This window comes from Bombus vosnesenskii, unplaced genomic scaffold, assembly GCF_011952255.1.
Source record: "Bombus vosnesenskii isolate JDL3184/JDL3185 unplaced genomic scaffold, Bvos_JDL3184-5_v1.1 scf7180000013339, whole genome shotgun sequence".
Classification (NCBI taxonomy): domain Eukaryota; kingdom Metazoa; phylum Arthropoda; class Insecta; order Hymenoptera; family Apidae; genus Bombus; species Bombus vosnesenskii.
In genome coordinates this window covers 380214-392533 of record NW_022882976.1, presented here as the reverse complement: position 1 = coordinate 392533, position 12320 = coordinate 380214, and the positions used below count along the sequence as shown (strand labels likewise).

The 12320-nt window shown below is 38.8% G+C and overlaps 1 protein-coding gene across 7 annotated transcripts in view; it reads right to left on the bottom strand.

The window, feature by feature from the left end:
- LOC117236055 overlaps positions 1-12320 on the bottom strand; it is a 395835-nt gene that overhangs the window by 3567 nt on the left and 379948 nt on the right. For 4 of the 7 annotated variants that reach the window (XM_033498665.1, XM_033498668.1, XM_033498670.1 and 1 more), the window contains 9 exons: positions 9308-9398; positions 5952-6200; positions 4978-5242; positions 4012-4465; positions 3503-3767; positions 2734-3103; positions 2240-2529; positions 1825-2058; positions 1454-1604 (listed from right to left, as the gene is read on the bottom strand). In XM_033498665.1, the coding sequence (XP_033354556.1) occupies positions 1454-1604; positions 1825-2058; positions 2240-2529; positions 2734-3103; positions 3503-3767; positions 4012-4465; positions 4978-5242; positions 5952-6200; positions 9308-9398 (2369 nt within the window). Of the gene's footprint in view, positions 1-285; positions 840-1453; positions 1605-1824; positions 2059-2239; positions 2530-2733; positions 3104-3502; positions 3768-4011; positions 4466-4977; positions 5243-5951; positions 6201-9307; positions 9399-12320 lie in introns of those variants that run through there. The other 3 variants (XR_004493774.1, XM_033498667.1, XM_033498666.1) reach the window with 3 other exon arrangements.

Genomic DNA, 12320 nt, shown 5'->3' with positions numbered 1-12320 from the left:
GTGCTTTTTCTTATAAGATGACGAATAATAGGAAAATGATCGAAATAGAAATAGTGGAAAAGTCGAACACCTGCCAATGACGGAAATCAACCAGTAGTAGTACTTTTCAGAATGAGAGAGAAAGTAACTGTTTTATATAATCCTTGACGCAATTCCAGACGCAGTTAGATTAGATACAATGACAATATATAATAAATAATAGAACAATAGAGAAGTATTTACATAACATGTAATTTTTAAATACGAAAACAATTTTCAAATATCTGTTCTATTTTATTAACTAACCAAACTTACTACGTATCTGCGTACAAATTTCACGTATATTCTAGTTACAAAATCATCCTAAATAATAACGAACGTTATTTTGTACGTGTAAAAAAAAATAAATAAATAAATAACAATATTATTAACACATTACGGACAAATTTTCAGGAAAAACTATAGACATTGCCTTTATTAAATGTTTAAAAATAATAAAACAAAAAATATATGTAATATAAAAAATTGTCAAACGCATCGTTCGTAATGTGTTAACCGACGTCAGATCGGAATTTATTAGATATGTATATATCGGATTTTCATTCGTTTAATAGCAAAGGTGGAATTGCGTAAAGGTGACTCGTAACGAATTCGTTCTAACGTCTTCTGGTTAATAATCGGTTAGTAAGCCAATAGAAAATCCGTTGTAGCCGTACAGTTCACGTTGGATCAGGCCAAAATAGGTCCCGGTGAAACGATTCCTCCCAACTGGCATGTCGGTTACAGAAACTGATCGTCACTAAGCCGAACTACGTAGCTTTTCTTGTGACAATCAAAGCACACCGCGTAGGAGCTACCATCTGAACAGAAAACGTGGAAAAGGCTATGTACAGCGAGGGCTACCAGCGTTCGTGTTCATGTTCCGTTTTCTTTTGTAACTGTACAGTGACGGGGTGTTAATCGGCCAAAGCCACTTAACAGCGTGACGTGTTAATGCGTGTTGGTGTTCAATCCACGCTAATATACATACTTATTACTGTGAAAGTTTAAAACGGCACTGAGTAATTATTTTTATTTAACTTTTCCATTTACTTTAAATACATTCAAATATTTCTTAAATGAACACATTCTACGTCAAATAAATATTTCACATATTGGAGTATAGTAGCGTGATTTTTGATACTGTTGTTAGTAATGTTATTTCGAATATGATAAGCGGAAGCGATTCTTTGTTTCACAATGCATTCTTGGAAGAAGAAACATGTATATATTGAACGAGAGGCAGAAAGATGTCGAAATTGAAAGTATGGTCGAGATTCGCAAGCTTTGAAATCTTATATTTTAATAACCTTTGTGTCTGTTGAATTATATCGTGTCCAGCGAAAGATACACTTTATAGATAGGAGAAAGTATCTCAGAGTGATGTGCAAGATTGGACAAGAAGATGTACTACTAAGGAATTGTTAATAAATACCTTTCTTTTGTCGTCGGTATCGGTGTAGTCTATGCAAGTGACGGTAATCAGGTGGTTCATCCCCCGAGTCACTTCCGGCTGATCCGCTGCTCGATGTCGCCGAAGAACTTTCACTGCTTTCTAGCATCACGTCTAATAAATTGGCTCTTGCCTGGAGAAATATGAATTTTATGTGAAAAAAATGATAATTAGGTAATTATTATTTTATAAATTTAAATTCGCAATTTTCTAATTGACCAGTTAACTGCGGAATTTAGTTTTAGGAATCTCTCATGGGCTTAGGTCATGGAGTGCATCAATAAATATAAGAGACGACGAGTCGCAGTTAACTGGTTAAAATAACTATTGAATTTTTTACGACTAGTACTCACTTTTGGGTCGGTAAAGTCAATATCTCGTTCAACGTGAACCCATCCAGTCGGACAGCAGCAAGCGAGATCCAATTTTTCAAGCGGCACCTGGGTTTCTTGGGTAACGGTGTTCTCTTCACCTTTTCTGATCATTCGATTCAGTTCATCTATCACATCTTTCGACGTGGCACGTTCGTGAAAGCTCAACGATCTGTCCCTGCCTTCAACTAATAACGGTGCTCTTGCTGGGCTTACCTAATGAAAACGTAATGTCAAAATACTGTCCGAGCAATAAGGATTGAACTAAATTTTCCATATTATACATAAAACATTTAACCATAAAGCTTTGGAGAAAACACATAAATGAAATTTAAAACAAAGATGTTTAAATTTTAAATTATGATTTTTCGTTCCAAATTTTTACTATAGAACTTACAACTGTGCTTGGTGTAGAGGAAGTAGCAGCTTCCTCGTCTTCTTCGGGAACGGCACCTAATTCAGACGGCGCGACCGTAGTATAAGAAACACCACCATTGCAAGCTACCGCACTGATTATTCTCTCCTCCGGCGCTAAAGAGGGTACGGGTATCTGATCGAGCAAATCGTCGTTACTGCTCGTTTCAGCAATGTTCTCGATGTTGCTGCTATCTTGATCGACAGATGTTTCTATTTCGGCGCACATCGCCTCGGTTCCAGACTCATCCTTGTGTTCAGTTTCCTCTAGAACTTTTTACATAATGTTCGATTTTAATCCGTGTTCCAAGATATTTCGTTATTAGTTTTCTTAAGTATTCTTTTCTTCCAACATTTTTGTTGCTTAGAATTGTACCATTAATTTTGTGTTGTGACACGTGAACTTAGGAATAAATTTTGAAATAATAAAATACAGCAAACATAACGATAAGACATATAGACATGAAAAGAATATACCTTCCGTTGCAAGAGTTGCACTATTATGTTCTAGTAGATTATTTGGCAATTCAGCCAAATACATTTGTTGTTCAGCGATAAAGGACAACACGCTCTGCAATGCTTGTTCCCTGTCCGGTGGAGGTCTTCCGCTTCTCGACGATGTGCTTGCCAAGCTTTTCGTACTCTCGAACTTTACCAGTCTATAAAAGTCTCTGGTAAAATCCGTGCCAATGGATGGAGAGTCTGGATCATCGCTGCAGCCGGATAACGCCGCAGAGGATCGTTTGCTGGAATTTTCAAATGCTCCTTCTTCGCTGCTCCAGGAGGCACCAGGACTCGTAGCGTATGGCCACGACCCAGTCGCTCTGGCATCCATAAGAAGAGCAACCTAGGTAACGAACAAGAGATTCCCAAATAAAAATTGTATACAATTGCATTGTTTAACGAATAGCCCAATCTAAGACTAAGTAGAACTCTGTTTATATGAACTCCAGTTATTTGAACCAAGTTGTATTCAATACCCGGTTAAATTAACTCTTGTTAGTTAAATCCATTTATTTAATCCACTTAAATTCACTTAAATCCACCGAATGTAAACTCTTACCATTGAATGAAAGATCATAAAGCGGAGAATCAGTAGACTTTTATTGTATGAAATCTAATTACATACATTACCTTTCTATTGGAAAGTTTGTATAAATGGAGTTCTATCAAAAATTTATTAATTGTTAAAACCATATTTAATTTGAAGAAGATATAAAGAAACAATATTGTTTTCTATTCTTACCAGTTCGCCTCCTGTTCTATCAGCAAGGTAACTGGCACCATTCCACAAACATTCATTCGCGTCTTCTTCCAATTCCAAAGGATTATGTTCCTTGATTGCTGGAAGAGCTGGGGTGGTAGTGGTGGAGGGTTCCTTCCATACCGTAGATTCATTTTGAACAAGGTCCTCGGTGGACAACGAGAAACTCCAATCTTCCAGTTCTGCTCTGTCGTATTCCAACTCGAGGTGATCTCGATGTTGTTGAGCACTTCTGCTGTCGTCCAACCTTTGGGTTGCAAAAATTTCAATTTGTTTTCAATTTGTTTTTCAACCCATACCATTGTGTTTTACATATATTCAATTTTAAATCGAATTTAAATTCAAACCAATTTGATCGTCGCGATCAATTTCCAATAAAAGTAAATTAATAAAAGTAAACAAAAAAATCATATTACTTTTTTTTGATAATTTATAATTAATGATTACGGAAAGAAAAGGACAGGGAAGTAATTAGGAAGTTATGAACGAACCTGAGCCATTGTTGCACATACTCGGCATCCCAGCCTTCTTCTTCGACTAGAAGAAGAGAAGAGGATCCCATGGGGCTTGGTAGCTTGTACGGTGTGAAATTGGTTGTAGTAGTCAGCTTAAGGCATAGGTGACTGTCAGAGAAGCTGCGCATCACGTGCTGATACGGCAGCAAGTCTTTGGTTGGGGGATAACTGTGACGTGGATTTATTCCTACGGTGAGATTCAACGGCAAAAACAGCACGTCCGGGTCGCCAGCGTCGAGGGCGACCAGCCGTGCATCCGGTGAAACGTCTGCCTCGGTCTCGTCTGTCGCCTCCTTTAGATCTTCTAACCCTCGGGATGGTTCCTGTCGAGCACCCTCACCCTGTACGTCGCTGGACATCGTTGAATAACCCTCGTCTCTATTCCCACTTTCTGGACTCTCGCTACCTTCCTCTTCTGACGGTTTTTGTGCTGAATTATCGCGGTGAGCATTACTTTAATCTTATTATCTTAGCATTTGGGTTAATTGTTAATACTATAATGGTATTGCAGATATAACGAGTAACACGGGTAATTGTCGTACGACTATTGTGAATACTTCAACTGTACATTTGATTTATAAGCATAATGCTTATTTTAATTCTGGCTCTTTCAAGTCATATCGTATCCTTAATTCTTTTACGAGCGAAATGTTTCTTGGACTGTGTAAACAAATTTTTCCTTCTTAATTATTATATATATTTGTGAACTTTTTATAAGTGAGATGCAATGTACTAAAATTAGAATCAGTTTCATTGAAAGTAAAATATATTTACCGTTTAATTAATTACTAAAATTTGAAACTACAATCGAACGCGTAAGGATTAAAGATTTCACACGCACAACGTACAATCACACGTGGAATTATCTAGTCAAGCTATATATATTTTTAAAATGATTACTCGTTCATAAAAGATATTTCTATTTGGTATTGATAAACGTACCCAAAGGTCTGTTTCTTCGACATTTCGTAGCAGCCATGACTGGTATCTGTAAATTGAGCGAGCGCGGCCTTGATAAGGGAACCCAAGCTGGGTCCAGACCAAGAGCAGCGACTAGTGCCGCCGGTCCAGCTTCGAGGATCCCTTGAATCAATTCTGTCGGACTTCCAGGATTTGCGGCCTGGGCCAATAATCCTGAAAGTGCTCGATTTTGAGCCTCCAGCTCCCGTATACGCCTCTGCAATGCACCGATTTCTTCCCTCAGACCCTATACAGCATAAAGAAACAATAAGTATGCCGTTTTTTCAAACATAACCTTAAAAATGACAATAGAAAGCGCGTTAGCGGACAAACAATGAGGATTTCAAAGTAAAATGTTGAAAATGTGATTGGATAAACAAGCGTTTGCTACACGAAAACTAGCATTAAATAAAATAAAATATTCTTCTGTTCGCTGTTTTTCCTTCTACGTGCTAAAAGGTTCGAGCAACATCAAGTTATTCGAACGCAGAAGTTTATCCCCTGGAAAATATTGATAAATATATTCGTGTTATTTAATCGAGCTAATTTAGTATGCGTGAACACACATTTGCAGCTTTGCAATCTCGCAGCTCAGCAGATGGATTAGACGGGATCGACATTAAGGGTGAAATCTGGTTAATCCTTGGTAGATTTCTTTTAAACGGGTAGTACACGTAAAAGAGGAGAAGAAATTAAACACAAATATTATCCCTTAAAGGCCAACGTCTTATACTAGTCAACGAAATCGACTCAGAAGTATGAATATATCTCAAATGCAACATAATTTACTTCGAGATCACAAATCTTCGGATATCATCAAATAATTAGACATAAAGATCGAATGACGTGAGTATTTCATCACGACAAAAGATGAATAAAAAATGAGAATTAAAAGAGGAAATGAGAAGAGAAGAAAGACAAGTCGAGGACGTGGTAACGAGAGCATAGCAATGAACCTTTTGGGATAGAAGGGCGCGGACCACCTGGTTGGCGACGTCGTCCAGGCACCGCTCGTACTGGCGACGCTGAGCGTCCGCGTCTCGTGCCAAGGCAGCGTGTTCCGTTTCCAAGGTCGCCAGACGTGCCACCAACGCAGCATGTACCTCACCAGCACATGCAGCCTCCAAACCGCGCAGCTGACCCCTCATCGACTCGTTCTCCAGCTGCAGCTTCGAAATCTGAGCCTGATACTGATGCACGCGTGCCTGTTGGTAAATGAAAAACAAAAAATAAAACTTCATTAACGAAAAAGCGGTTCAATGTAACTCGCGTCACAGTTCTAACTCGACGAGGTGATTACAATAACTCGAACTAGGATTAGATTTGAGTTATTTAATTTTAAGTGGATTACAAATAATAATCTTCGTCACGCGAATCGCAGAATACAAATGAGAATAACAAATATTCCAAAATTATACGTAATATTTAATTCAAACTCTCGTAGGTTATAGCATCAATTGAGAAATAATACAAATGCCACGAGAAGATGATAAAACTTTTTCTCGGATGTTTCAAAACGATGGATAAGAAAATCAAGGAGCGCTCCTTTGCTTACTGAGAAATCGGCAATAATTTGAAGGGCTATGGCGATAGTTCGAAGAAGTGTCCTCGGTGGCCAACTGCACTTTTCTCAAGGATTCGGCGCAGTTCCGTAGTCAGAGTTAATAACACAAGCGGTCGTTATTAGCAGAAAAGCGTTTAACGTTAAATTAGGGCTGTAGAGACCTGTCGGGGACAGGGGTGCTAATAGAGGGTGCGTGTATCTGATTTATAACAGTCGTGCCAGCCAACCGGCCCTTGCTAATGTCTACACTCCCTTCTTCTTTCAAAGCTGAAGGGAGAGCAACGATTTTCTGTCATCTCGCGGGAGAAGAGCAACGAAAAATAGAAATATAAACTATCCGCTTCATGGAGTTCTTCCCGCAGCGTATCTTTTCGCGTCGTTTCCCGCCACTTTCGACTAATCTATCGTCGCACTCGACAGCTTCTGCTCGCCTCTGAATTGCACGCATCGAGTACAGGGACATTTCTAATCTAATCAATTTCTAATCTTGAAAAACACACTTGTAACAAGACGTTAAATTCGAATGTACGAAGAATTCAAAAGACAATTTACTCGAATTTATAAAGAATATAGGAGCGAAGGTTACGAGTTGCAATTTTTAGCACATCCTATTGAATTAGATTTCTTTCCTCGTATTATCAGCTCCTCTAATCTACTAATAAAACAACGTTAATTTATTAATACTAATAGAACTAAAAAAAAATTCGTCAGCGATGTGACGAAACCCATTCGCCTTTCTTACCAGAAAAAATTATGTTAAGCGGAATTTTCAAGCAACTTTTCGTCCTGAGATCGCGAAGAAAGAAGGGGGATGCGCGCTCCGTAAGTAAAATCGAACAGCTACAGAGAACACTTGCAGGCATTATGGATATACTTCCTCATAGTCGGCAAAGGGACTTTTAGGGGGTGGCATCGGTGGGGCGGGACGACATTGAACCAGGGGATCGAGTGACGATCGATAATAAACGGTATTTCGTGGGGCAGTGATGCACACCCCACGCGTCCTAAATCTACGAGTCTTTTAGAAGCAAACCGGCCGTGAACGAGATAGTGCGTACCATTCTAAGGGTTCGTAGCAAACGCGACCGTTTACCGTTTCCTCCCCTTTCATTGTACACGGCCGCGTTACGTTACTTCGTTAAGTCAGGAATATTGGTCGTTGGCAAATATGTGGCGAAAGTATTGTCAGTTCGCAGATGGCTCGCTTAGGATCGAGCAGAATTAGGGAATTTGCTGGCGGTCTTTGTCAAAATTGCCTTTCTACGAAACCACATTCTATTCAAATATGTTTCTCTGTCTTTGATTTCCGACGTGATTGGACAGGTATAACGGATAAAAACAGATTTTTAAACATAGATTTCACATATGCTGTAGGTCGTAAATGATCGTAAAAGCAGTTTGAGGGTGATTCTACGTCATATTATAGTATAGTTCATAAGGCATATGGATTCGAAAATGAAACCTGTAGAACCTAGAAATGTAGAAGTTTCTTCGAATTTAAAGTAAATATATCGTAAAGAAATGAAAACATTGTTTTTAGAAAAGAAGTTTTCGGTACGGTGGGAGACATTACGTAACATACATAGTTTTTCTATAAACGAAGGGGAAAATTTAAGGTCAACTTGATTTTTTTAAATGCCATACCCTCCTGTCTACAATACGACAGACGAATTTCTCAGACGAATTCATAGATGTCAATCTTTATTGGGAACATAGATTAGTCAAGTTGGAAGAGTTTCGAATAAACGCGTTCCCTTCCACTTGCGTGTGCGTCTGCTTCAAATGTACAGAGAAATTAATTGAAACGCCGATCGGTAACAGATCTATCGAAAAGAATATCCTTAATCGCACCGATCGAGTGTTTTTAATCGACGCGGAGTATACATCGCGTGCATATCGCGTTCTTTAGCCCATTGTGTCGCTTCATGGACCGAAAGTACCGAATAAGAGGACGAAATAAATTGCGTTACGTGAATTCAACGATAAACCCAGCACCCCGCTTTGTGTCGCCGGCAGGAACAATCGTACATGACAACTTCAGCTGAAATACAATAACAGCTTGTTGGTTCGCATTACGAGAGCGTTGTTATTGGACCATGGCAGCTGGAAGCTTTTTACCAGAGTGTCATCGTGTCTCGACTTCTGTTTACAAAAAAAAAGAGAGAAAAACAAATAAATCGTAGAAGAGAAAAAAAGAAATAGCCGCCACGATAAACGATGGAAACTCTGTTCGATAGACTAGAGAATTTGACAGCCTCTTCGTTATCTGTTCGTGCTTATCGACAACGGGACCAATGGTTGAATCAAGGGGGAGACACTCCGCTTTTCATTTCACCCTAGATTCGGGAAGCTAAAATCCGACGAACCACTCGAACGAATATAAATTCAAGGAGGACGGTACGCGCAATTGAAATTCTGCAGAAATTGAATTCCTTCAGGGACTTATGTTTCGATGTAACATGCGATACGACTAATTATCGAGCGATCTTGATCTTTTGAAATCAGAAAATTTAATGGCATCTCGTAATGTTACATAATTTAACATTTTCGAAAAGTTCGAAGCTCACAAGTGACTGGCAAAACATTTTGAAGTTTTACCAAATACTTGCAATGAGACATAATAATCATTGAATAGGTATTAAACTGACTGTTAAAAGTGGTTCTGCTGAATATCGAGGTTTATTAATATTATGGATAATCGACTAAACTTCTGAGCTACTTGGAAACATTTTTTTGGTAAAATCTTACCTCGTAAGAAAGTGTGAGCGCAGTTTTCTCTTGCTTCAGCTGTTCGGCCCTGTGCTTATGCTGCAGCAACCCCCGTGATGTCTCCTCCATCCTGGAACAAATCGAATTCGCTTGAAGGAGCTGTCCAGTTTTAATTCTCGTCGAAAAGGTTCTAACTGAACCCGTATCGTGGCCCTGTTCAATCCCTTTGCCATTGTTGCGCATGTTTCAATTGCTTCCAGCGTGATAATTCTACCGTGAAATATTAATACTTCAGAGTCCAATATAACTCACCGAGGTCGAAACGTTTGACGATAAATAAAATTTCAAATAAAGAAAAAAAGAAAAGAAAGGAAAAAATGTTCCAATGCAATTAGCCTGTAAAAAAAGGTATCCTTTGTCACTGAGTTTCACGGTGGAGCAGTTTGTGGATTTAAACGATCGCTGCATCGTCGATGTAATCGTTATGATTATGAAGGTGAGAAATTATTATAAAGGGAGATGGTAATGGATACAGTTGTGGAACATGTTGTCACAGCTGTGTCGTGGATAAAAAATGGCTCTCATTTGGAAGACAGTTGCCACTATACTTTGCTACCACCTCCGCTTTCCATCCCCGTTACGAGTTTTGGAACTTTAACCATCTGTCGTAGAAACCATTCTCTCTATTACTGTAACGACACTTCAGACGTCTTTAGTCACGAATGCTCAAAATTCGAGAACCGCAGTAACTTTGAATACATTTAGTACTCGTCATTGTCTCTATGAGACACTTGGATTCTACGATTTTCTGTAATCCAACAAAGTATTTAAATAAGTATCAGATTAAATAAGTATGAAGCTTAAATAAGCATCAAAGAAGCGAATAGTATGAAGAAGTAAATTAGCTTAAATAATATTTGACGAAGCATTAAAAAGGTATCTCTAACGTTACGACGAGTTTCAACATTTTCGTGAATTAATTTCATTGCTTGGCTTTTGATTAAACGTAGTGTTCCGCGTCGAAAGAAGAAAAAAAGAACTTGAGGCGGGAAACGTCCGGAAAATATATTACGCAAAAAAAAGAAAAGCAGGAGCATGGTGAAGAAACGAAAGGCAAAGGGAAGCTGAAATATACATAAAAAGAGAGGGGCAGAATTTCGCCAAGTTTGGCCACCCACTTTACAAGCAACCCCAGTCGTAGTTCTAACTTAATAACTCGTCGAGTGTATCCGAAGGTTTATCGACAGGCGTGCAGATTTACGCGCAAACCGAAACGGAAAAAGTCGCGACCCCTCGTCAATGTTGATTCGATTATACATTTTCTTCGCGAGTCACGCGGAGGACTCGGTTTGCGACAAATTTCTTCATGCGCACGCTCCGCGAGCTTAATGATCTGATTAGAGATACAAGAGGGTTGCAGGGGCTAAGATATGAAGCCGATTTAAGCTTTCCGAGGGAGACGAGTCGAGGGCGAGTCTCCAACACGCCTGGCAACACCCTTTTCGTTTTCCCCCGCTCTTCTCTCTCTCCTTCTGCCTCTTTCGAAACTAACTTTCCAAACTAACTGCACGCTCCTTGGAGCAAGCGTCCGATTGTTTTCCATCGTAGCAGCCATCTGCAGGAACACGGAAGGCTTTAATGAAGATTAATTGATAATTACTCGCTGCCACGCTCGACTATCCTTTCCAGAGCCGCGTTTTTTTATTAGAAAAATTACCTCTAGAGAAGGGTACGACTTTGTTGCGACTCTCTCGTCTTGATAACGAGTTCCTGAACTTATATTATGTGCCATGAAGAAGTTGGATAAATAGTAGAACAATATATACAATGCATACCGCTCGTAGCGTTTCTTCGCGAATAAATTTTAAAGCAGATGAAACTTATCTAACTGCAATCAAGAGTGATGGGATCAAAGTCAAGTTTCAATTAGATGGTCACGTTTGACAAATATTTGATACTTTTAATGATTGGGAGATTGCAAAGAGTTCGACGAAGGTATTTTTAACCTTCGAATGTTTGAACCTCTGAATTTCGAAATTTACCAACGTATAAACATGAATTTTCAGGAAACATGCAACGAAAGATGAAAAGATACGCGAAACATTGAACATTTCAAATGCTTTTATTCGGAATTTCACGTCCTAGAGAATTTAGATGTAATGAGAATGTAGATCCAAAGTGTAAAAGTCGAAGCCTAAAACTTTTAGAGTACAAATTTTCCAGCGAACGAAAAAGATGAAGAGATAATAATGCAGAGGTTTAAAATCAATGAAAGAGCGCGATCAATGCCCAAGTTCGTAATTAAGTCTCCTTTGAGAAAGTCGATAAGCAGCTGATCGATTTCAATTGTTTCTCGCTTTGGAACGCCTGGAAGACATTTTTATTGTCCGTTTTTCCTCAGCATCGTTTCATAGATAGCTCGTTTGTGTACATACTGGATCGTGGAAAGAAACTCCGCGAATAAGCTGATTGTCCCAGCGAACTTGCTTGTTCAGACTCCTGGATTGTGTATATTCGAGGAGTTCGAGGATGTTAATCGGCTTAGAAGTCCGTTCGTTAAAGCTCCAAGTTTACTTTAACTCTTACCGTGCTTCCGAAACGATTATGAAAATGGCATTCAGTAAGATTGAAGTATCCGATCGGCCTTAAACCGTCTACCTTTATTAACGCGTTCGTTGGAAGGTGACAACGTCTTTATGCGTTCGCTATCTCATCCCGTTATCGTTCACGCTGCCCTGTTTTTACGCTCGTCTCATTTCCATCTCGTTTACTTGAGGCTTCATAGAATCGTTTCTGATACGAGATGAGCTACAGCATCAACGAAAGATTGTTGTGGTTTGTTGAAACAACATTTTATCTACTAAATTTTTATATCTATTCCGTGATTGCGTAAGTCTTTTAAAAAGTGAAATTTTATTTTTATTCCATAAAATTTCATAACTTTCCAGCTAACTCCTCTGTTATTTTAAAATATCTGGATTAGAGAGCTTTTAGATCTAATGTAACATAATTTATTATAATTAGATATTTCTGCAGTCATGGAAAATTTAAT